The following is a 22,083-nucleotide window of genomic DNA, read 5'->3' on the forward strand; positions in this document are numbered from 1 at the left end:
GTCACCAGGTCTGATCCGCACAAGATGGTATGCGTTCCGCAGGTCAAGCTTAGTGAAAACAACTGCTTCCTGGAGCAGCTCGAAGGCTGTGGCCATAAGGGGTAGCGGGTAACGGTTACGGACGGTTATGTCATTGAGTCCCCGGTAGTCGATGCAAGGACGTAACCCACCATCTTTCTTGGCCACAAAGAAAAACCCTGCTCCCGCCGGGGAGGTTGATGGACGCATGAGGCCTGCTTCCAGAGAGTCCTTGATGTAGGTATCCATAGCAGCTCGTTCGGGTGGAGATAGGGAAAAGATCCGACCCCTGGGGGGCAAGTGCCCGGAAACAGGTCGATGGGGCAATCGTAAGATCTATGGGGTGGTAGCATGGTGGCCCTCTGTTTGCTAAACACCAGTTTGAGGTCATGGTAACACTCGGGAACTCGGGTCAGGTCGATGGATTCTAAAGACTCGGGAGTAGAACTCGGGAATTCTGGAAAATACAAGTAGCTTGGCACGTAGGACCCCACTGCTTGATAGTGCCCACAGACCAGTCGATGTGAGGGTTATGGCTGTGAAGCCAGGGGTATCCAAGGACGAGAGGGAACTCGGAACAGGAGATCAAATGAAAGTTCATCAATTCCTGGTGTTGTGAAACTGAAAGTCTCAAGGAGGTAGTGACATGAGTGACAAGTCCAGATCCCAAAGGGCTTCCATCCAATGTAGTAACCCTCATGGGGTCACTTAGAAGTTCAGAGGGAACGCCATTCTCCTTCGCCCAGACACCATCCATGAAGTTACCTGCGGCTCCAGAGTCTACCAAGGCTTGAAGGTGAAACTTGTGGTTGTCCCAGGAGAGGGTGACTGGAATGAGCAGACGGGAGTTGGACAGATGGGAGGAGGTTATGTTTCCCGTTACAGTTCCCCCCGGTCTGTACGGGACAGAGCGTTTCCCTGGAGCCCGGGACACGTGGAACGGAAATGGCCCGGTTTGCCGCAATATAGACAGCGTCGCTCCCTCATCCGGCGGTCTCTCTCAGCCTGGGAGATGCGTCCAATCTGCATGGGTTCCGGTGGAGCCAGTGATGATAAAGGTGGGGACTCGGAGCTGGAACTGATAGGAGCTAGAGGTCTACGGTTGAGTTCTCTCTCTCTCAGACGCTGGTCAATGCGTGAGGCCAACTTGATCAGGGACTCGAGATTGTCCGGTGGTTCCCGAGTGGCCAGTTCATCTTGGATAGTGTCGGAAAGGCCTTTCAGAAAGCACACCGTGAGCGCCTCGTTGTTCCAGCCACTCGCTGCTGCCACCGTGCGGAACTGGATGGCATAGTCCGTCACGCTGCGCCAACCTTGATGGAGAGTCAGGAGCTGTTTGGCTGAGTCAGAACCACTGCTTGGGCCTTGAAACACTCGTTTGAATTCCTCAGCAAAGGCAGAGTAGCTGGCACAGCAGGAACTATGGGCATCCCACACAGCAGTAGCCCAGGCCAGGGCTTTTTCCGACAGCAGGGTGATGATATATGCGATCTTAGACCGGTCGGTGGGAAACGACGAGGGTTGCAGCTCAAAGGAGAGAGAACATTGAGTGAGAAACCCTTTACAAGCACTTGGATCACCTGAGAACCGTTGGGGAGGTGGAAGACGAGGTTCAGCCAGGGGGTTAACTGCCATGGGTACGTGAACTTGAGGTACTGGGACGGGAACTGTTGCCGGGGTAAGTCGATCAGATATTTGCTTAATGGAAGTCAGCATCTCCGACAGAAGATGAGAATGTCTAGCCATTAAGGCCTCTTGCTGAACCAGGGCGGCTTCGTGGCGTTGGACAGTCTCCTGGTGGTGGGACAGCGTGGCAAAAAGGTCCTGGGAACTGGCTGCCTCTGGGTTCATTTTTGGCTCTGTGTTTCTGTCAGGACCCGGTTTCGAACCTGGGTCTCCGGAGTGAGAAACAGTCACTTAACCAACTGAGCCACGAATAGACAGCAGAACCCAGAAGATGAGGCAGACACAGCAGTACTTAAGACGGTGTATTTAATAAAGAAAAAATCCTAAAATACAAAAATGGCAAATCCAAAAGGTGGTAGGTAAAACACAAAAGAACTCAAAAGAAACTCACCAAAAATAAACAAAAACAAAAAACAGAATACCACAAGAACGTCACCCGGAATCGACAAGAGCACACAGAACACTAGGGCAGGGTGCTAACATACAAACACAGAGCACAGAACTGAGGGAAACAAAGGGTTTAAATACAATCAGGGGAAACGAGACACAGGTGCAAACAATAATGGGGATCAAGGGAAAAACACAGGGACAAAAAGCACAATGGGGACATCTACTGACAAAAACCCGGAACAACCCTGGCCAAATCCTGACACCCTCAACATATTATCTTTTTTTGACGACAACATTTAGTTTTGTTTTGAAATTTTTTGTTGGGGTGGTTACAGGTACAATATTCATATTAGTAAAAAAAAATCCTCATTAAAAGCTTCTGACTAAAGAAGGATAAAATGTTCCTTTATGAGCAAAGAAAGCTCTCACCTCCGACATCAAGGCCTTTCAATTTGCCACTGCCATTCAGCAGGTAGCTAGCAACACAGGAAATTGGTGCACATTCTCACATCATTAAGGCAGTAGCTGTTCCCTGCTAGCCAAGGTGCTTGTGCCTGAATCCGTTATGTCCCCGGCTCATAAACTCACTTAATGAATTATTAAGAACTCGGTGATAAAATGTGAATGGTTCTTCATGACTCCTGCTAATATATTTATTTCAGTGTTATAACCCCATGAGGAACCATGGGCCAGTCAACAGGAGGGTTATTCTGTGCAATGCTAATGTTATGGCCGACTTTTACCGCCAATGACAATGCCTTTTTATAGGTTTTTCACACTAGTGGCGCATATGGAGCTATGCACAACTGTGCACAAATCTCCATAATCGCAGTTTGACCATATGAAATCATTGACTAACAAAACTCCTTGCTTCAGCCAAAATGCTACACCATGCCCACAGACGTTCCCTCTCCGCAGTGAGTTTGGATCTGAGTCCCTCCTGAATATTTCTAGAATGGAAATCCATTCTAGAGCATCTGATTGGTCTCAGAATCCGATGGGTTGGGCCAGAGCCAGAACACATGTAGGTAAAGCGCCGTTTTTGAAATTTGGAATTCAATTAGTACACACATATGTGAAATATATGTACATATGTGAAATAGGACAGCTATAAGCACCCACCAAATTATTATTATATAGATACTGAGAAAGAAAGGGGTTTTTAATATTGTTTATTGTGTTTTTCACTCTGACGACCAGTTGAATATTATCAAATCATATCAAATTATATTTGTCACATGCGCCGATTACAACAGGTGTAGACCTTACCGTGAAATGCTTAGTTACAAGCTCTTAACCAACAATCAAGTTCAAGAGAGAGTTAAGAAAATATTTACAAAAAAAAAAACTTTAATGAAAAAATGAGTAGTGAACATCCCATATACATTTGAACAAGTAAGGGGTGAGGATGAGAATATCAAAAGTAGGAAGGTATTCTCCCTGAGAAAGAATTGTCTGCAGTTAGATAAACAATGTGATCATCATGTTCCTGTCAGTAAGACTCAAGTGCCCCCAGCGGAGGTCATTTGACAACAGAAATGTGTTCCCCCAATTCAAATGGTCACATAGGTCCATAGCAAAACACTGTATAGTTCTGTAACAACAGAGTGACATTCAGGAACAAAATGTTCAGCGGTAGACTGGGGCTTTGGTGGATGAGAGGCAGCCTGAACCATAGTGCAGTGATAATGCCTGTATTAGTCCCTCACTCCGCAACTCAAGATGTTCCATAGGCCCATAGAAAACGACTTATTTCTGTAACATCAGAGTGTTGAGAAACACAATGTTCTGCAGTAGACCCAGGGCTGGGTTGGGATGAGAGGCAATGCAAACCACAGAGCAGTGATAATGCCTGCATGGCAGAAGACACAGAGGGCAGCTTTCCCCTTATTCAGTGTTTGTTTTTTAGATCTTTTTTTTTTTACGTTTTATGAATCTGCCGCCTCAAATCTACTGAGAGATCATAAATCAGCTCCCTGAGGCCTGGGTAGAACAGGCCTGGCGCTTTCCCCCTGCTATGATTATGTATGGATTAAAAACACGTGAAATGAATGATGCATCATGTGCCATACTGTACCACCCCCCCCCCCCCCTTCCCCCCCGCCTTGAATGCTTTCATCCGAGCAGAGGTGAGAGGGAAAAAGATACAATGAGTATCAAAAGCCTCATTTTACTCTTCTCAATTTTTGTTGACTTTGCATTCATTCTTTATTTTTTTAACTTGTTTTGTAGATACAGTATGTGCAGATTCATAATTCACTTTGCTTTACACCTTTGCTGTTTTAGCGAAGTGTCCTTGCACTGTTTATGTTATGCTGTGGGAACACTACCTTTTCAGAACACCACCCCCTTATCCTTGGCATCTATCTTTTCAAAGGCACTGTTGCCACTATGCTTTTGTCATACAGTAGTCTACCATAAAAGCTATGAATTGAATGTTTGCTTTCTGCCATTGAAAATGTTGCGGGTCCAACGTGAAAAGGAATGTTGGTTTAGTTGATAGAGGGATGGGGTCAAGAGAAAAAAGTCTGGCCATTTCAAGTATGCGTCACACCAAGACGTACCACAGTCATATGTTATATTGTTGTGATGGTACTTCCTACTGATATATCTACAATTTCATAGGAGTTGCTTACAAAATAGAAGGAGAATACTATATGATGGCCCCTGTGTATGTGTGGTGCATCGTAGAGGTAAATACATGCTTTTTCCTCAGAGAATACATCTGATGGGCGTCATTAAGAGAGGACTGGGTGTGAAGTACATGTAGTTAGATGCCAGGTGAGAGAGAGTTCAGGAATGGAAGGTGGTAGAGATGGAGTCAGGGAGTGAACATGAAGGTTTGTTGTAGAGGAGGGTTGTTAAAGATGGAGGGAGTGAAGTAGAGAGTAACTAGGTAAGTGTGGTAGATGTGTACAGGGTTGTGGTTAGAGTGCTGTTAGAGGTTAGAGCTTGTTACAGCAATGGTTTGGAAAGTTGTTCTTGTTGATGGGGGATGGAGAGAGTACTGTGAGTCAAGAGTGGAAAGGTTTGATTACATTTTTCTTTTAAATTTGTCACTTTTTGCCCCTTTTTCTCCCCAATTTTGTGATATCCAATTGGTAGTGGCAGACTTGTCCCATCGCTGCAAATCCTGTATGGACTCGGGAGAGGCGAAGGTCGAGAGCCATGCATCCTCTGAAACACGACCCTGCCAATCTGCACTTCTCACTTAAATCGGAAGCAGATGCACCAATGTGTCGGAGGAAACACAGTCCAACTGGTGACCTTGTCAGCGTGCATGCGCCTGGCCTGCCACAGGAGTCGCTAGATCGCGATGGGACAAGGACATCCCGGCCTGCCATACCCTCCCCTAACCTGGACGGTGCTGGGCCAATTGTGCACATAGGTCTCCCGGTCGCGGCCGGCTGCGACACAGCCCGGGATCGAACCCGGATCTGTCGTGACAACTCAAGCACTGTGATGCAGTGCCTTAGACCGCTGGCCACTAGGAAGCCCCACAGTGTTTGGGGTTAAATGTTCATGGTCAGACAGTGTCTAGAATAAAGAGAATGTGAAGTTTATAAGACACCATGGGTGGATCAGATCATGCCAGGGGTAGAGAATGGGGAGAGTGTTGAAGTTGTAGGGGGGCGTATTTACTCCAGTTTAGATTTCCAGCATGTCTGAGGTGGAGATTGAGGTGAGGCTTGCTATTGTTAGAGAAGAGGCGGGAGATTGGTGTTGAGCAGTAGCTGCCAAACTAAGTCCAATGCCAACTGATTAACTGATTATTGCCTAATTATGGATGAACTGGCTGCGGGAGGAATTCATATATCTGTCACTTTGTCCCCCCCCCCCCATCCTGCAGGTGAATGCAGCTGTCATGAGGGCTATTCCACTGACCCGGTGCATAAACATCTCTGTGTTCGCAGTGACTGGGGACGCAACGAAGGGTGAGTCCTGCCGGCTCTGCCCTGCACACTCACTGTCACCTCACTGATGAGACAAGAGGAGAAGAAAGGCAGAATGAGAGGGGGCGGGAGAGAGTGAAAGGGAAATGGAGAGGGAGGGAGGGAGGGATAGGGGGAGAGAAGGGAGGGAGAGTGAGGGAGAGGGTAAGATGGGGAGAGAGATAGAAACGGAGAGAGAGGGAGAGGGAGATGAGACATTCATCACCTTGCCTTGTGCCCAGTCAAGTGTAAGCTCTCTTCCTGACTCAGACTCTGCATGCTGATTAACTCGACTGGCCTAACAGCTGGGCCAATAAAACGGCAGCCTCCTCTAGCTATGCAAATCCCCCATCATCATGATGAACTCGGTCCCCACCCACCAATCACAGATCCAATCCCATTTCGCCAATGCAAGAGTAAAGGAGGATCATCTTTGGTATTTAAAGCCAGAGTTAATTGTATAACATGACCTTGCATAACTATGTTGTACTGAGCAGAAACCTGTACTGTATATCAACTCACTTACTTATTAATCTATTCATTTTGTAATATGGTGTATTAAGATTTTCCTGCCTCTGATTTTTCCTCTGCAATTTAGCTTATTTTGATCGTGCATGAATGTATAAGAAGAGTGTGTTTATACATGTGCATTGTTCAGTGTATACATACAATGGTCCTCTTCCTCCCTGCTCTCTCCCCAGTCCCTGGCCCTACACTAACCTGGAGAAGGGTTATGACCTCGTCACAGGGGAGCAAACGCCAGAAAAGATATTCAGGTGAGGAGACATGTTAATCCAAGCGCCCTCGTCTGAGAGCATAGCTGGTGGTCTGCCAAATAATGTCTTTCAGATCAACTACTTTGAAGTCTGGGGAAACTGGAACGTTGTGTACACTACCAGCCACTTCCATGCACTATAGGATCTGGGACTGTGTGATTGTCACCTCCATAAATCCGACTCTGCTTCTGCTCTGAACACAATATCACACACCCAATAGCGTATGACCGTACACAATAATACATACACACACACGAACGCACACACACACACACACAGAGAATGCGGCCCTGTGAAGAAATAGCCAGAGGGTATGTCATGGACAGGGCTTTTAAGTACTCTTAGTGCCAGCCTTTGTCACAGGGCCTTTCTTGACAGGGACATTCTCTGTGACATTTTCCTGAGGAGTGCTAATGCTCCGTACAGTTGCATGTGGCTGTGCCAGTCAATAGAACCTTTCAAGGGCTTCTAACCCATGCCTTTGGCAAATTAGTGGTTTTCTTCAAAAGACCCCCTTTCTGGGGTATGTTGTAATTGGGGAGGTCATGAAATTGGGAAGGGGTGTCAGAGAATATAGTTTAACCTCCCAAAATAAGAATAGACTAGGTGATGTAAGAGTGAAACAGTAAATATGAAATGGGGCTGTAGGTTTTTATGGCACCGCAGAATAATCTTAAATCCTATGATGAATTTGTCGCTCGGAGCCTCTACCTTGCAGTTGAGAGAGATAATTATATTTCAAATATTGCCTTTCTGTCGCTCTTGTCAGAATCACTACAGATCTTTTCTCAGCTTTTCATGAATAAGCTGTTTTCCCTGGCATAATCAAATGCCTGGTGTGGAAGTTTATAGGGAAAAAACCCTGAGAATATCTCATATTTATTTTTCTTAACCGAACTGTCATCACCCTCTGATTCTCTCCTGTATTCACGCACATGCATATGTACGTGCATACACACACACACACACACAATTGTACCCCCCACACACACACCTTTGATAAAGCCTCCAGGTGTGTGTGATGGATGGGGAGAAGAGCAGGGGCCGATCAATGGGCTCTATAGTGAGAGGACGGAGTGAGCGGGATACTGGCTGTCAGTGTCTTATTTATGAGTGGACGTGGCCATTGATCAGGCCTGATTCATTGTGTTCCTGTCTATATCCCAGGTCAGGGCCGGTCGCACTCTGCCCACTGCTCTGAGATCCTCTTTAAATGACTACTGACAAAGAGCTTATAAAATGAGATATTGGCTGAAGTCTCCATAATATAACGCAGCATTGGCAATGGCTTAACGTCAGTCACAAGGCCATGACAGCCAGCCTAAGCCACGTTGCGTAAACCAGTAGCAGGAGATGTTATTATGATTCATAATAGTTCTCTTTCAGTCTTTGATAATGACACACACAATATACATTTGATTTGAATACAATATTGAGTAATAACTCAATATCTGAGAATTGTATTCAAATCAAATGTATATTTTGTGTATCATTATTGTAGACTGAAAGATAATCTACACAGATTCTTTCTGCAAGGTAATAACTTATTAATATCTGTGTTCTTACAACTTCCGTTTATACCTTATTTATGCCTGTGTTTCTTATTCACTGTTAATTCATGGAAATGCAGTTTTGATTGAGCCTACGAGAATACATTTTCTCTTCATATTCCTACTCCTTTAGTCGATAAAACATTTGCAGCTCAAGCTAATGACCCAACTCATTTAGAGACCATTTATTGCTTGATCAGTGATCACACTGCACACTCAATGCTGATTCTCAGTAAGAGTTTATACACAGGGATTAACAGTAATAAACTGTATGTAAACTATTTAAAATGTTTAATGATAATTGTGTAATATGACATAATGTTAATTGCTGTGGTAGAACTGATTATATTAACACTACTGCTGTAGCGCTGTTGAATGACTGATAACACTGTTGAATGACAGATAACACTGTTGAATGCCTGATAACACTGTTGAATGACTGATAACACTGATGAATGACTGATAACACTTTTGAATGACTGATAACACTGTTGAATGACTGATAACACTGTTGAATGACTGATAACACTGTTGAATGACTGATAACACTGTTGAATGACTGATAACAATGTTGAATGACGGATAACACTGTTGAATGACTGATAACACTGTTGAATGACTGATAACACTGTTGAATGACTGATAACACTGTTGCATGACTGATAACACTGTTGAATGACTGATAACAATGTTGAATGACGGATAACACTGTTGAATGACTGATACCACTGTTGAATGACTGATACCACTGTTGAACATCTGACAACACAGTTGAATGACTGACAACACTGTTGAATGACTGATATCACTGTTGAATGACTGATATCACTGTTGAATGACTGATAACACTGATGAATGACTGATGGAACTCACAGAGTATCGGTCAGGTCATGTGGTCAGGAAAAGCCCCCTGGCCCAAAGTCTAAACATTATGCACAGTAGCATGGATCAATATTCTCTTATCTCAACTTTCCTCATGTAAGCACTAACTTTTTAGTTTAATGCTAAACACAATTTAATGATATGCATTTTGGTGCCACCTCCACCCCATTGTTTTCGATACAGATGGCATTGATAACAAATATGAACAGACAAAAATGACCGTGGCGCTATGTCAAAAGGACAGGCCCTTACCAGCTGTTGAAATGCTGACTGATTTATATTTAGCTGATGGTTTAGTATGGAGGATGATCACGTGCTTGTCGTTTTTGACACTTAAGTGTCTCATTGTCCCAATGCAGGTCGTCCTACAGCCTAGGCCAGGGTCTGTGGCTGCCAGTCAGTAAGAGCTTTGTGGTGCCACCGGTGGAGCTGTCAATCAACCCCATCGCCAGTTGCAAGACTGATGTGCTGGTGACAGAGGACCCTGGGGATGTCAGGTCAGTTTACCTTTAAAAATACAAGGTGTGGGCAGAGATGTATTTTCTGAGACCTGTTCTAAGGTCAGTTTACCTATACAAGCTTCTCTGTATGTGGGGGTGAAGATCGCCTCCGAAAACCTGATCAGGGGTCCATTTTTCTTTCTTCTAATTGTTGAGGTTCTGTTTTATAATGGGTAGGTTTAATTTACATACTGAACAAAAATATAAATGCAACATGTAAACTGTTGGTTCCATGTTTCATGAGCTGAAATAAAAGATCCCAGAAATGTTCCATACGCACAAAAGCTTGTTTCTCTCAAAGTTTGTGCACAAATTTGTTAACTTCCCTGTTAGTGAGCTTTCTCCTTTGCCAAAATATTCCATATACCTGACAGGTGTGGCATATCAAGAATCTGATTAAACAGCATGATCATTACACAGGTGTAGTCTACCTTGTGCTGAGGACAATAAAAGGCAACTCTAAAATGTGCAGATTTGTCACACAGATGTCTCAAGTTTTGAGGAAGCGTGCAATTGCATTCTGACTACCGGAAAATTGGCATGCTAACTGCCGGAATGTCCACCAGAGCTGTTGTCAGAGGATTCAATGTTCATTTATCTACCATAAGACACCTCCAACGTAGTTTTGGAGAATTTGGCAGTACGTCCAACCGGCCTCACAACCGCAGACCACGTGTAACCACACCAGACAAGGACCTCCACATCCGGCTTCTTCCTACCTGCAGAATAGCCTCAGACCAACCACCCGGACAGCTGATGAAACTGTGGATTTGCACAACCAAAGAATTTCTGCACAAACTGTCAGAAACTCATCTGCATGCTCGTCGTCTTCACCACGGTCTTGACTGGACTGTTGCAGTAATTAGTCTTCTCCAAGCTCTGATGATGCTGATGGTCATTAGCTAATTGCCTGGTACTCAGCACTATTGTCCCTCTATTCACTATGACATCAATGCAAATGCAATCAAAAATCTAAAATCTAACACTTCATGAGTGCCCATGAGCTCATGTTGCGCAACATTTCTAAAGGCTGTGCAATTTCGCGAGAAAACAGAGTGATGGCCTCTACTAAAAATAGGATGATCCCATCAGCTTTCTATAGGTTATGCCTATTATTTTTATTTCTCAACTTTCCTAATATTAAGCACATTGCTTATCTTTACAACAGGCGTATAGCCTACCTGGCTGGCATGAAAGTTAACCACAGGAAAATAATCCTCTATTTGCTGTTTAAGTGCATAGATGACATGTATTTTTTCCTGCTGTAACGGCGTTCTTGGTTTGTCGAAAGAAAGTCGGACCGAAATGCAGCGTGTTGGTTACTCATGTTCTTTAATGGAACAAATGACGATACACGAAACAACTATTAAATACAAAAAACAACAAAACGGAACGTGAAACCTATTACAGCCTATCTGGTGAACACTACACAGAGACAGGAACAATCACCCACGGAATACAAAGTGGAACCCAGGCTACCTAAATACGGTTCCCAATCAGAGACAACGAGAATCACCTGACTCTGATTGAGAACCGCCTCAGGCAGCCAAACCTATGCAACACACAACCCTAATCAGCCACAATCCCAATAACTAAAAAAACCCACTAAGAAATACAACAAACATAAACCCATGTCACACCCTGGCCTGACCAACTAATTAACTAAAACACAAAATACTAAGACCAAGGCGTGACACCTGCTGCCCCTGTTTCGAGAAAGGTGTATGATAATGGTCCATTATAAATCAAAACTAATTTCACATGTACAGTACCAGTCAAAAGTTTGGGCACACCTACTCATTCAATGTTTTTTTCTTTATTTGTACTATTTTCTACATTGTAGAATAATAGTGAAGACATCAAAACTATGAAATAACACATATAGAATCAGTAGTAACCAAAAAAAGTGTGAAACAAATCTAAATATATTTTATATTTGACATTCTTCAAAGTAAACGACAAGTCGGCAAGAACAGCTCAAATAAGACAAAATAAGTCCATCATTACTTTAGATGCTATTGAGCCCACACTACTACACTGTCTGAGCCAAGGACTTCATGCATTCTGGTAAGTTTTGATTATAATACTGTGTGGAGTGAATATATTTTGTATGACATAGATTATTTTTTGTTAACTAGTAAATGGTAGCCTACAGCAAAGTGTGTTTAAATCATTTCTAACTTAACAATTTCTGGTAGTTAGTTTTTGCTAACCATCTGGGCCTGCTAACTGAGGAGTGTTAATTCACCTGTTTCCATTCATGTTTCATTTTAAAACATTTATCTTACAAAGGAGTTGTTTAATCTAACTACTTAACTATTTATCCGTACATGGAATTGTATTTTGGTTTTTTTCTTCTTTTTTTTCTAATCTTTACAGGAAAATGCCACGGGCACTATCTGATGTGTGGAGACATTTCACTGCAGCTAATGTAGAAGGAAAAGCTGTGTACATTAGCAAATACTGTGCCAAATCAAATGTGAAGAATGCACCAAAGATGCAGAATCTTTTGGCCAAATGCATAAAGTTCCCTCTGCGCTCACAACAAGCAACCTCTGACAAACGTCCTCTATTTGAGGTGAAAATTATTAATCAGACACCTTATCGATAACAACAGCTCATGGTCCTCCTGGAATCAGAAGCTGTTTTGACTCAATGGACTAACGTAGTCAGAGAAATGCTGGTGATTATCTTGCTCGAGCTGTGTATGCAACTGGTTCACCTCTAATGCTCACAGGCAATTTGTATTGGAATATATTTCTGAATGTTCATCGCCCAGCATACACCCCTCCAACTAGACATGTTTTATCTACTCATTTGCTGAAAGCAGAGTTCAACTGAATGTCAAGCAAATCAGAGAAAGCAGACTGTATTGCAATCATCTCTGATGGGTGGTCAAATGTTTGTGGGCAAGGAATAATGAACTACATAATCTCCACCCCTCAACCAGTATTCTACAAGAGCACAGACACAAGGCACAACAGACACACCGGTCTCTACATTGCAAATGAGCTGAAGGCAGTCATCAATGACCTTGGACGACAGAAGGTATTTGCACTGGTGACAGACAATGCTGCAAACATGAAGGCTGCTTGTACTAAAGTGGAGGAGTCCTACCCTCAAATCACCCCCATTAGCTGTTCTACTCATGCTTTGAATCTGCTCCTCAAGGACATCATGGCACTGAAAACAATGGATACACTCTACAAGAGAGCCAAGAAAATGGTTAGGTATGTGAAGGGTCAGTGATTTATAGTAGCAATATACAGTTGAAGTCAGAAGTTTACATACACTTAAGTTGGAGTCACTAAAAAACTAATTTTTCAACCACTCCACAAATTTCTTGTTAACAAACTATAGTTTTGGCAAGTCGGTTAGGACATCTACTTTGTGGATGACACAAGTAATTTTTCCAACAATTGTTTGCAGACAGATTATTCACTTAATTCACTGTATCACAATTCCAGTGGGTCAGAAGTTTACGTACACTAAGTTGACTGTGCCTTTAAACAGCTTGGAAGATTCCAGAAAATTATTTCATGGCTTTAGAAGCTTCTGATAGGCTAAATGACACAAGTCTGAGTCAAATGGAGATGTACCTGTGGATGTATTTCAAGGCCTACCTTCAAACTCAGTGCCTCTTTGCCTGACATCATGGGAAAATCAAAAGAAATCAGCCAAGACTTCAGAAAAAAAATTGTAGACCTCCACAATTCTGGTTCATCCTTGGGAGAAATTTCCAAATGCCTGAAGGTACCACGTTCATCTGTACAAACAATAGTACGCAAGTATAAACACCAAGGGTCCAAGCAGTCGTCATACCGCTCAGGAAGTAGAGGCATTCTCTGTCCTAGAGATGAACGTACTTTGGTGCGAAAAGTGCAAATGAATCCCTGAACAACAGCAAAGGACCTTGTAAAGATGCTGGAGGAAACAGGTACAAAAGTATCTATATCCACAGTAAAACGAGTCCTATATCGACATAACCTGAAAGGCCGCACAGCAAGGAGGAAGCCACAGCTCCAAAACCGACATAAAAAAGCCAGACTACGGTTTGCAAATGCACATGGGGACAAAGATTGTACTTTTTGGATAAATTTCCTCTGGTCTGATGAAACAAAAATATAACTATTTGGTCATAATCACCATTGTTATGTTTGGAGGAAAAAGGGGGAAGCTTGCAAGCCGAAGAATACCATCCCAATCGTGAAGTTTTGGGGTGGAAGCATCATGTTGTGGGGGTGCTTTGCTGCAGGAGGGACAGGTGCACATCACAAAATAGTTGGCATCATGAGGTAGGAAAATGATGTGGATATATGGATGCAACATCTCAATACATCAGTCAGGAAGTTAAAGCTTGGTCGCAAATGGGTCTTCCAAATGGACAATGACCCCAAGCATACTTCCAAAGTTGTGGCATAATGGCTTAAGGACAACAAAGTCAAGGTGTTGGAGTGGCCATCACAAAGCCCTGACCTCAATCCTATAGAATATGCGTGGGCAGAACTGAAAAAACGTGTGCGAGCAAGGAGGCCTACAAACCTGACTGAGTTACACCAGCTCTGTAAGGAGGAATGGGCCAAAATTCGCCCAACTTATTGTGGGACGCTTGTGGAAGGCTACCCAAAACGTTTGACCCAAGATAAACAATTCAAAAATCAACGCTACCAAATAGACAGTCTCCTGGAGGGGAAGGAGTCTCCTAGAAATGACCATGTCACAGTCTGCTGATATGGACAGCCCCATCAAGAGGATCCTCCTGGATGACATATTTTGGGAGAGAGTGGTAAGCAGCCTGAAACTCCTGAAACCTATAGCAGTGGCCATTGCATGGATTGAGGGAGACAATACCTTCCTGTCTGATGTTCCGACTCTGCTTGTAAATGTAAGAGAAATATCCGTACTGCCATGCCCACTACACTGTTGCTCCAAGCAGAGGCAACTGCAGTTCTGAAATACATCAAAAAGCATGAAGACTTCTGCCTGAAGCCCATACACACCGCAGCATACATGTTGGACCCCAAGTATGCTGGCAAGAGCATCCTGTCTGGTGCAGAGATCAACAAGGCCTGTGGTGTCATCACTACCGTGTCTCGCCTGGATGAGAGCAAGGTTCTTGGCCTGGATGAGAGCAAGCTTCTTGGCAGTCTGGAAAAGTACACTTCCATGCAAGGGCTTTGGGATGGAGATGCAATATGGCAGTCGTGCCAACATATCTCATCAGCCACCTGGTGGAAGGGACTTTGTGGATCTGAGGCTCTTTCCCCTGTTTCCTCCATCATCCTCCAAATCCCACCAACATCAGTCGCCTCAGAGCGCAACTGGTCCTTGTTTGGGAACACACACACCAAAGCACGCAACAGGCTGACCAATACAAGGCCTGACCAATACAAGGGATGGCTCACCTGACAACAATCCATCCTCAACAAGGTTGGAAAGTGACAGTTTAGATGAGGCCTCAGTCTGATGTTCAAGAGGTGGACATTGAGGAGGTCCAGGGAGAAGACATGGAAGCCTGAGAGGAAGACAACCAGAGCTTTAGTTTCTAGACTATCATTTTACAGATGTATGTTGAAAACGTTTTTGGGAGACGCAATGGATCGTTGGGGATCATTCAATATTCCCTTTTTTTCAGTTAAATCATTCCATGTGAAGAGTCAACTCATTTAATTAAAGTTCAATTTGTAACAATTTTTATTTAATTTTTCTAATGGAAGGATTTAATCATTTGCTATTATGTCTCCTTATGATATGGTAAATATATCCAATGGAAAAAACATTGACACTTAAATGGTATTAATATGAATTTGCATATATTTCCAATAATTCCCATATATTCCCGTTAATTCCCATATATTCCCATTAATTCCCACGGAAAGTTTCCACCTCTGAATATTCCCCAAAATGTGCAACCCTAGTCACACCAGATACTGACTGGTTTTCAGATTTGTGAACAGCAGATGCAAATCTTTATTCCCAGTCATGTGAATAGATCAGGGCCTAATTCATTTATTTAAATTGACTGCTTTCCTTATATGAACTGTAAATCATAAAAATCTTCAGAATTGTTGCACGTTGCGTTTATACTTTTGTTCAGTTTCGATCTGTGCTTAAAGGGCATTTTCTCTCGCACAGTTTCCACAATGATTCTGACCATTTACACTTCCGCCAACGTCAAACAATATGATTAATAAGACACACAAGAGATTTCATATATTACAATGTTACTTGGGTCATGTTAGTGTGCATAAAATTGTAATAGTATCCTGTCATCCCACAACAGAGAACTTCTAGCCACAGCACAAACGCCTACAGTGACATCAGCAACTCATGTCAACAACTAAGTGGTGGTTGATGGATAGATATGGCTAAGCATTCCATCTAAAACTGTCTGACTCACTGTATACACCATGCGCGTGCATAGGCAGGCAACGTTGATAAAACCACTTTTCAGCAATTTCTTGTTTTATAATGGTTTGAAAACTACTTTACAGTATGTGGTCCATAGGCGATACATGTACTAATTGCCACAACATTAACATATGGACGTAAAATGGCGACAGGCAGCATTTCATTAGTGATTCTGGAGGAGAGGCCTAATTGAGAGTGGAGCTCTCCCTTGGCAATAGTGTACATCTGTGCTTACTACTCCAACGTTCTGTTGTCCCAGAAAGAGGATTACTATCCCACTGCCAATTAATTAGGACGAGCATTTGAATAAGCTTGTGATGGGAGAAAACTGTGAAGAACAATGTTGAGATCAATAGCAGTGTTCAACAAACACTTGAAAATATCTAATCAAATGTATGAACAGGTACAGGCATGATTGCATTGGTCGTTTTAGAAAGCTGGTGTTGCTAGGTGATGTTTTTCTCTCTATTTTTACCCGGAGAAAAGGTAATTACTCCATTGTGCCTTTTCTATATCTTGACTATCACTCAGTAGTGTTCTGGTGATGAATAGATTTCATTACAAGTTCAATTCCGGTTCAGAAGTAGAACACCAAAATGACCAGCTAAAATGGAGTGAGGACTTGCCATTATGGCTGCACAGCAGAGAGCCCCATTTACGTTACAGCAATTCATCTCGGAGCCGGCATGTCTTTATGAAAGGACAGTGCATGTTCCCTGCTCCATTCCAGTGGCATAATTTGAGAGAATTGGGACTCTCAGAGGGGCTGTGTGTGTGTGTGTGTGTGTGTGTGTGTGTGTGTGTGTGTGTGTGTGTGTGTGTGTGTGTGTGTGTGTGTGTGTGTGTGTGTTTGTGTGTGTGTGTGTGTGTGTGTGTGTGTGTGTGTGTGTGTGTGTGTGTGTGTGTGTGTGTGTGTGTGTGTGTGTGTGTGTGTGTGTGTGTGTGTGTGTGTGTGTGTGCGCGCGTGCGTGCGTGCGTGAAAGCAAACATGTCCAATCTCTCCTCACTAATACAGCTGTCAGCTGTGTGAGCGGACATCTGGACCCAGCAAATAAACTCCTTAATGTTCTACTTTTGTGCTTATAATGATGGTTATAATGCTGACTTTGAATAGTTGCCTTGTCTTGAAACATTTGATTTAAGACCACAGTGTGTGCATAGTTGAACACCGTTTGACCATAAAGGAATAATGATCCACTATAGATCTTTAACCGGATGCTTGTTATAGACATTGCTGCAGTACTGTATCTCCTTTGTACATTATGATGAAAAGGCTCTGCTATGGAAGTATGTTTTAAAACGTTATTCAGTGAAACATAGATCATTCCTATTTAAACAAACCCAACCAACTCCACTGTAGTAGCGAGTGTTTTTGTCTGCTGGGAGTGCTAGCCTACTGAATGATTCATCAGCCTTAATTACTATTTAACATCACACCAGGAACTAAATAATAACTTTGAAAACATTAACGAAGGGAACATAACATTTTATGAGTGATTAGACTGGGTTTCTGTAGAAAATATATAATTAGGCGAAGCGTTTTGGTTGCGGGGTGGGGAATCCTATGTGGCAGCTCACCCCTCTGATGCTCTCCAAGAGAAAATGTATTCAGCCAGAGACTGCGTCAGCCAGCCATGATAGTCATGATAGATGTATTGAAGCTGAGCATTGATGCGTTGCTCCAAGAATCCAAGGCTGGATGGAATTCAGTCAATGTTGACATGTCTACACGGTGTCTTTGTTTAGAACAACTGCCTACACACTCACTAGCAGAGTTTTTACAGTTCTGATAATTATAATTTTGTTGTATTTGTCCATGGGAAAAGTAAATACTGTCTAAATATTACATTGCCTAAGCACTAAATGACTATGAATTGAGACCTAAGTATCAAGCAGTGAGGCCTACAGTTGTTCATCCTTTTAACGTGACAGCGTACTGCGGCGCAGTTTGCATGGTGCTGCAGAATTCTATGGCACGTTATTTAAGTGTGAACCACTGGTACCATTAATGCTAGTTAGTGCTAGTTTGACCATCAGACGGCATCTTTGAGAAGCATTTGATAGCCTTCAATAGTGGCTGTACTAGATAATTTTAAACCTTTTTTTGTAAGAACACAGTTTATGGGACTCATTTTAAGTTTTGCTTAATTCATTTGATTAATATTATGGTGTTTCTATTCCAAGATAAATAAATAAAAACCTAGGTTTCCGCTAGGATGGAAAAGAAAATATGGCGCTGTACAACGTGACAGTCGTTGGCTACAGTACTGGGCCATTTAGTTAAAGAATCCCTGTGTCGTGTGGGCATGCGGGAGACCGGGGTTCAATTCCCCGATGGGGAGGAAGGAGTAGGCTGTCCTTGTAAATAATAATTTGTTCATAACTGACTTGCCTAGTTAAATAAAGGTTACACTAAGAGCATACAATCTCTTTCTTCTAATTTTCTAATTCTAGTCTAACCAAACCCAAATGGAGATTCAGGAAAATAAAAATAAAATTGATTTATCAAGACCAGTCCCCATGCTTGTCTCAGAGCAGCGCGAAACGCTGCTAAAATAGTTATAGGCTACTGCTTCAAATCCTATTGCTTCTAACTTCAATATGCTCTTTAAATAAATAAGACCTAAATCACTTTTAACAGCACATTACTCAACACTAGTGAAACTCAAGTCGCCTATGGTAGGCCACAGTATAACAAAAAATATGGCTTAAAATCTCTGTCAATAATTACATATGGAGGAATGGAGGATATTTCTGTAATTCAGTGATATTTATTCCCATAGTAATTCGGTATGGATCCATAACTAAATAAACATTAGCATTTTGAAAGAGTATTTTTATCATTATTTTATTAACGAAAGCATAAAGATGCCATTATTAGTTCATTTTTATTTGTTTGAACGTGCAGACTGGCACTAAGAACAGCGGGAATGTTTCCCTAGTCAGCGGCATTATTAGTGCAATGCCACTTAAAGTGTTGCCAGTGTGGCTGGGTGATGTCCACCGCCTCTCCCCCTTCCTGCTCCTCCCTTCCCTATGAGCTAGGTCGGTCTTCTGTGCGTGGCTCTGCGGCCCATCCCGTGCCCCCTGAACCTTGCACACTTTCAGTGGATACAGCTGGAGAACTGCAAGGCAATCCCATTGTGCGCCACTCAGGAGCCATGACCAATATGACCAATATACATTGTCCTGCTAATCACAGGGTTAATAATATACCTGTGAGAATATCGAACAGGCTTTTATATCATGCTAAATTAATAATAATAATAATCGCATTGTTTAAAAAAGAACAATGTTTTGGAGATGATTTTGTTTTCAAATAACGTAAAATGAGTGGGGGAAAAAGGTCATTCTTGAACATGGGGTGAGACATTATTACTAATTTGTAAATAATTAGAATTATTATTATTTATTTCTGTTTTTAGAGGGAGAGAAACCAGAAACCTACAGTCATCTCATGGGTCTCCCAGTAGAGGCCAGCACGAGTATTGAACCAGCATCCGTAGCAACACAGCTTGCACTGCCTTAGACCATTACACCACTCAGGCTCTGTACAACATGACTGGTCTGGAGTGGACTACAGTACTACAGTAAGAACAATAGATTCCAAACAAAATACATAATAAAAACCTTAGTGTAACAACAGTTTTAGTAAGTAATAGTGAAGTCGTGGACAATTATCAGTTTCTATTTAGGTTTATGTTGCCCATTTATTGTCAGTTAGAGACACAGTAGGACCCAAAAGCATAATCAGTGCTCTAACTCCCCCTTGCGCTGGTCTGGAGCAATGAAGTGGTGATGCAGGGTACTGTACTAAATCACAAATTACCTCTAAATCCCGCAGCATAATCGCAAAACGTTTAGTGGAGCAGCCACTGTAAGTACCAAAAACTATGAATTGAGGCCTAAGTACCAAACGACTGTGAACTGTGGTGTAAGTACCAAACAACTACAATGCAGTATGTCGATATGACTACCATGCAAACAATGCAGACAGATGACAAGTCATAACGGCAAGTCTTTTCAAAGAAAACCTCTGCTCTTTTAGAGAGTACATCCAGCAATTGTTCATTCATCCTGTTCTCTCATAGTGATTTTAAAGAATAGAGTAGGCTTGCTGCCAATTTTCTAATTCAATTTCTTCCCAACCACATTTTGAAGCGGCGATGTGAACTTTTTGAGTTAAAATGCTGAGAGATATTAATTTGTCTGGCTGTCTCTGAAACTTTGTTAATTTCTGGTCTGTTTTAATTAAGTTCCAGAAGCCAATTATATCCCTGGAGAAGGCCCTGGCATTTAAAGCCAGATGGTAATCAATTGTGGGGAAGAATCATTCTCTGAATTAAATACACTAGTCACATTAAAACATGGGTATGGTAGTGCAGGGGGTGATGTTGGCAGAGCTTACTGCTGAACATTGATTTATGATGATCTGAATAAAAAAGATTACTGGATTTGATGATAAGAGTGTGTTCCCCGTTTTCTGATAATGTAGCTAATGTTGGATTGTCAGATAAATGCGTTATGCGTACACATGATACAGGATATTCTGCACCCCCCAACAAATATATACTAAACACAGAACATGTCAAATATATTATAGATTCAGTTCTAGCTCTTTGGTAATATGTTGATTAAATGACTGTAAAGAAAATCTTATGATGTGACTAGAACATATTATTTGACTTCCCAGTGTCATCATCTCTACATCTCCACAGCACACTGCTACAATACCGTTTTCACCCGCTCTCCATTGAGGTTCTTCGCCAATTGCAGTATATGACCACTACACCATGACATCCTTTCTCTGACAATCTCCTTTAATGAACCATCTCCATCCACTGTGGTATGCTACGATGTGCGGCTAGATTAGCAGACTGATTTCCTCATAACACTGGGCTATTAATGCTTTGGAAGATCAATATCCGAGGTACTAATTGTACTGTATTCAATGGCTTATTGTTGGTTTTGAAATGGAAGCATATTGCAGAGGTGCAGTAGTGGTGAACATACTGTGTTAAACATGCTGTTTAATGTTACTTTAATCAAACATGGGAAAAGTCCTTGACATTTTAAGATACCATATTGTAGACTTGTCAAGGCTAGACTTTTCTTGGTCTGATTGGCTTGTAAATGGGTCATTCTGGGCAGAATTGGGTGTGACTCTCATGTTCTAGAATATGATTGGTCCATCACAAACCTAATTGAACCATCACCCCCACAAAATAAAGATTGGTATTATTTTCAATTTTTCTTCCAGCAGAGATGAATAAAGCCAGGCTGTCGAAAAAACACTTCATACATCTTCCAATCAATGGCACATCAAGCATTTTGAACTGTGCTCAAAGAACACTGCTCTGTCAATACCAGGCTGCCGATAATGTGGAGATGTCTGTGACTGCCTGGACTGGTGATGAATAGCCCAGTCCACATGATCAAACCAACCTCAAACATTCCATCCCCACCATCATATGCAAAGCCATAGGCTACCCCAGGAAATGGGGACCTGGGAAAAAACAAATGAATAAATCAACATCCAATTCTAAACCACTGTCTAAAAATATTATTTATGGGACGACCACTCTCAAACTAAAGGCCTTTAAGATGAGTCTTTGTTTTATCACTTCAGTGTGCCTCATTTTTCATTCGTCCCAGATTTCTCTATTAAGATTAAGTAAAGAATGGGAAAAGAAAGATTGGGTAATGTACTCCCGATCTGACAAAAGTACCTGATGAGAGTCAGCATATTTGTGGGCTGAGCTGGAACACAAGCATTAATCAAGTGTGGGGCACCAATAACGGAGTCAGTTATAGTGCTGGGGCATTGCTCTAACTTTACTCCCAGCGTTAGTCAGGTGATTCATCACCCAGAAGGGGAAGGCTGGAGCACAGATGAATAACAAGTAGATTAGAGTCACTGTTTAGATGCTACTGCGTC

At 42.3% G+C, this 22,083-nt stretch overlaps 1 protein-coding gene across 1 annotated transcript in view; it reads left to right on the top strand.

Moving 5' to 3' along the window:
• The window catches only part of LOC135517965 (astrotactin-2-like), a 569,522-nt gene that overhangs the window by 196,567 nt on the left and 350,872 nt on the right, over positions 1-22,083 (top strand). Inside the window, exons 8-10 of the mRNA XM_064942708.1 lie at positions 5,945-6,029; positions 6,728-6,802; positions 9,594-9,731. Of these exons, the coding sequence (XP_064798780.1) occupies positions 5,945-6,029; positions 6,728-6,802; positions 9,594-9,731 (298 nt within the window). The remainder of the gene's footprint in view (positions 1-5,944; positions 6,030-6,727; positions 6,803-9,593; positions 9,732-22,083) is intronic.

Source organism: Oncorhynchus masou, chromosome 28 (assembly GCF_036934945.1).
Source record: "Oncorhynchus masou masou isolate Uvic2021 chromosome 28, UVic_Omas_1.1, whole genome shotgun sequence".
In the NCBI taxonomy this organism is placed as follows: Eukaryota; Metazoa; Chordata; class Actinopteri; order Salmoniformes; family Salmonidae; genus Oncorhynchus; species Oncorhynchus masou.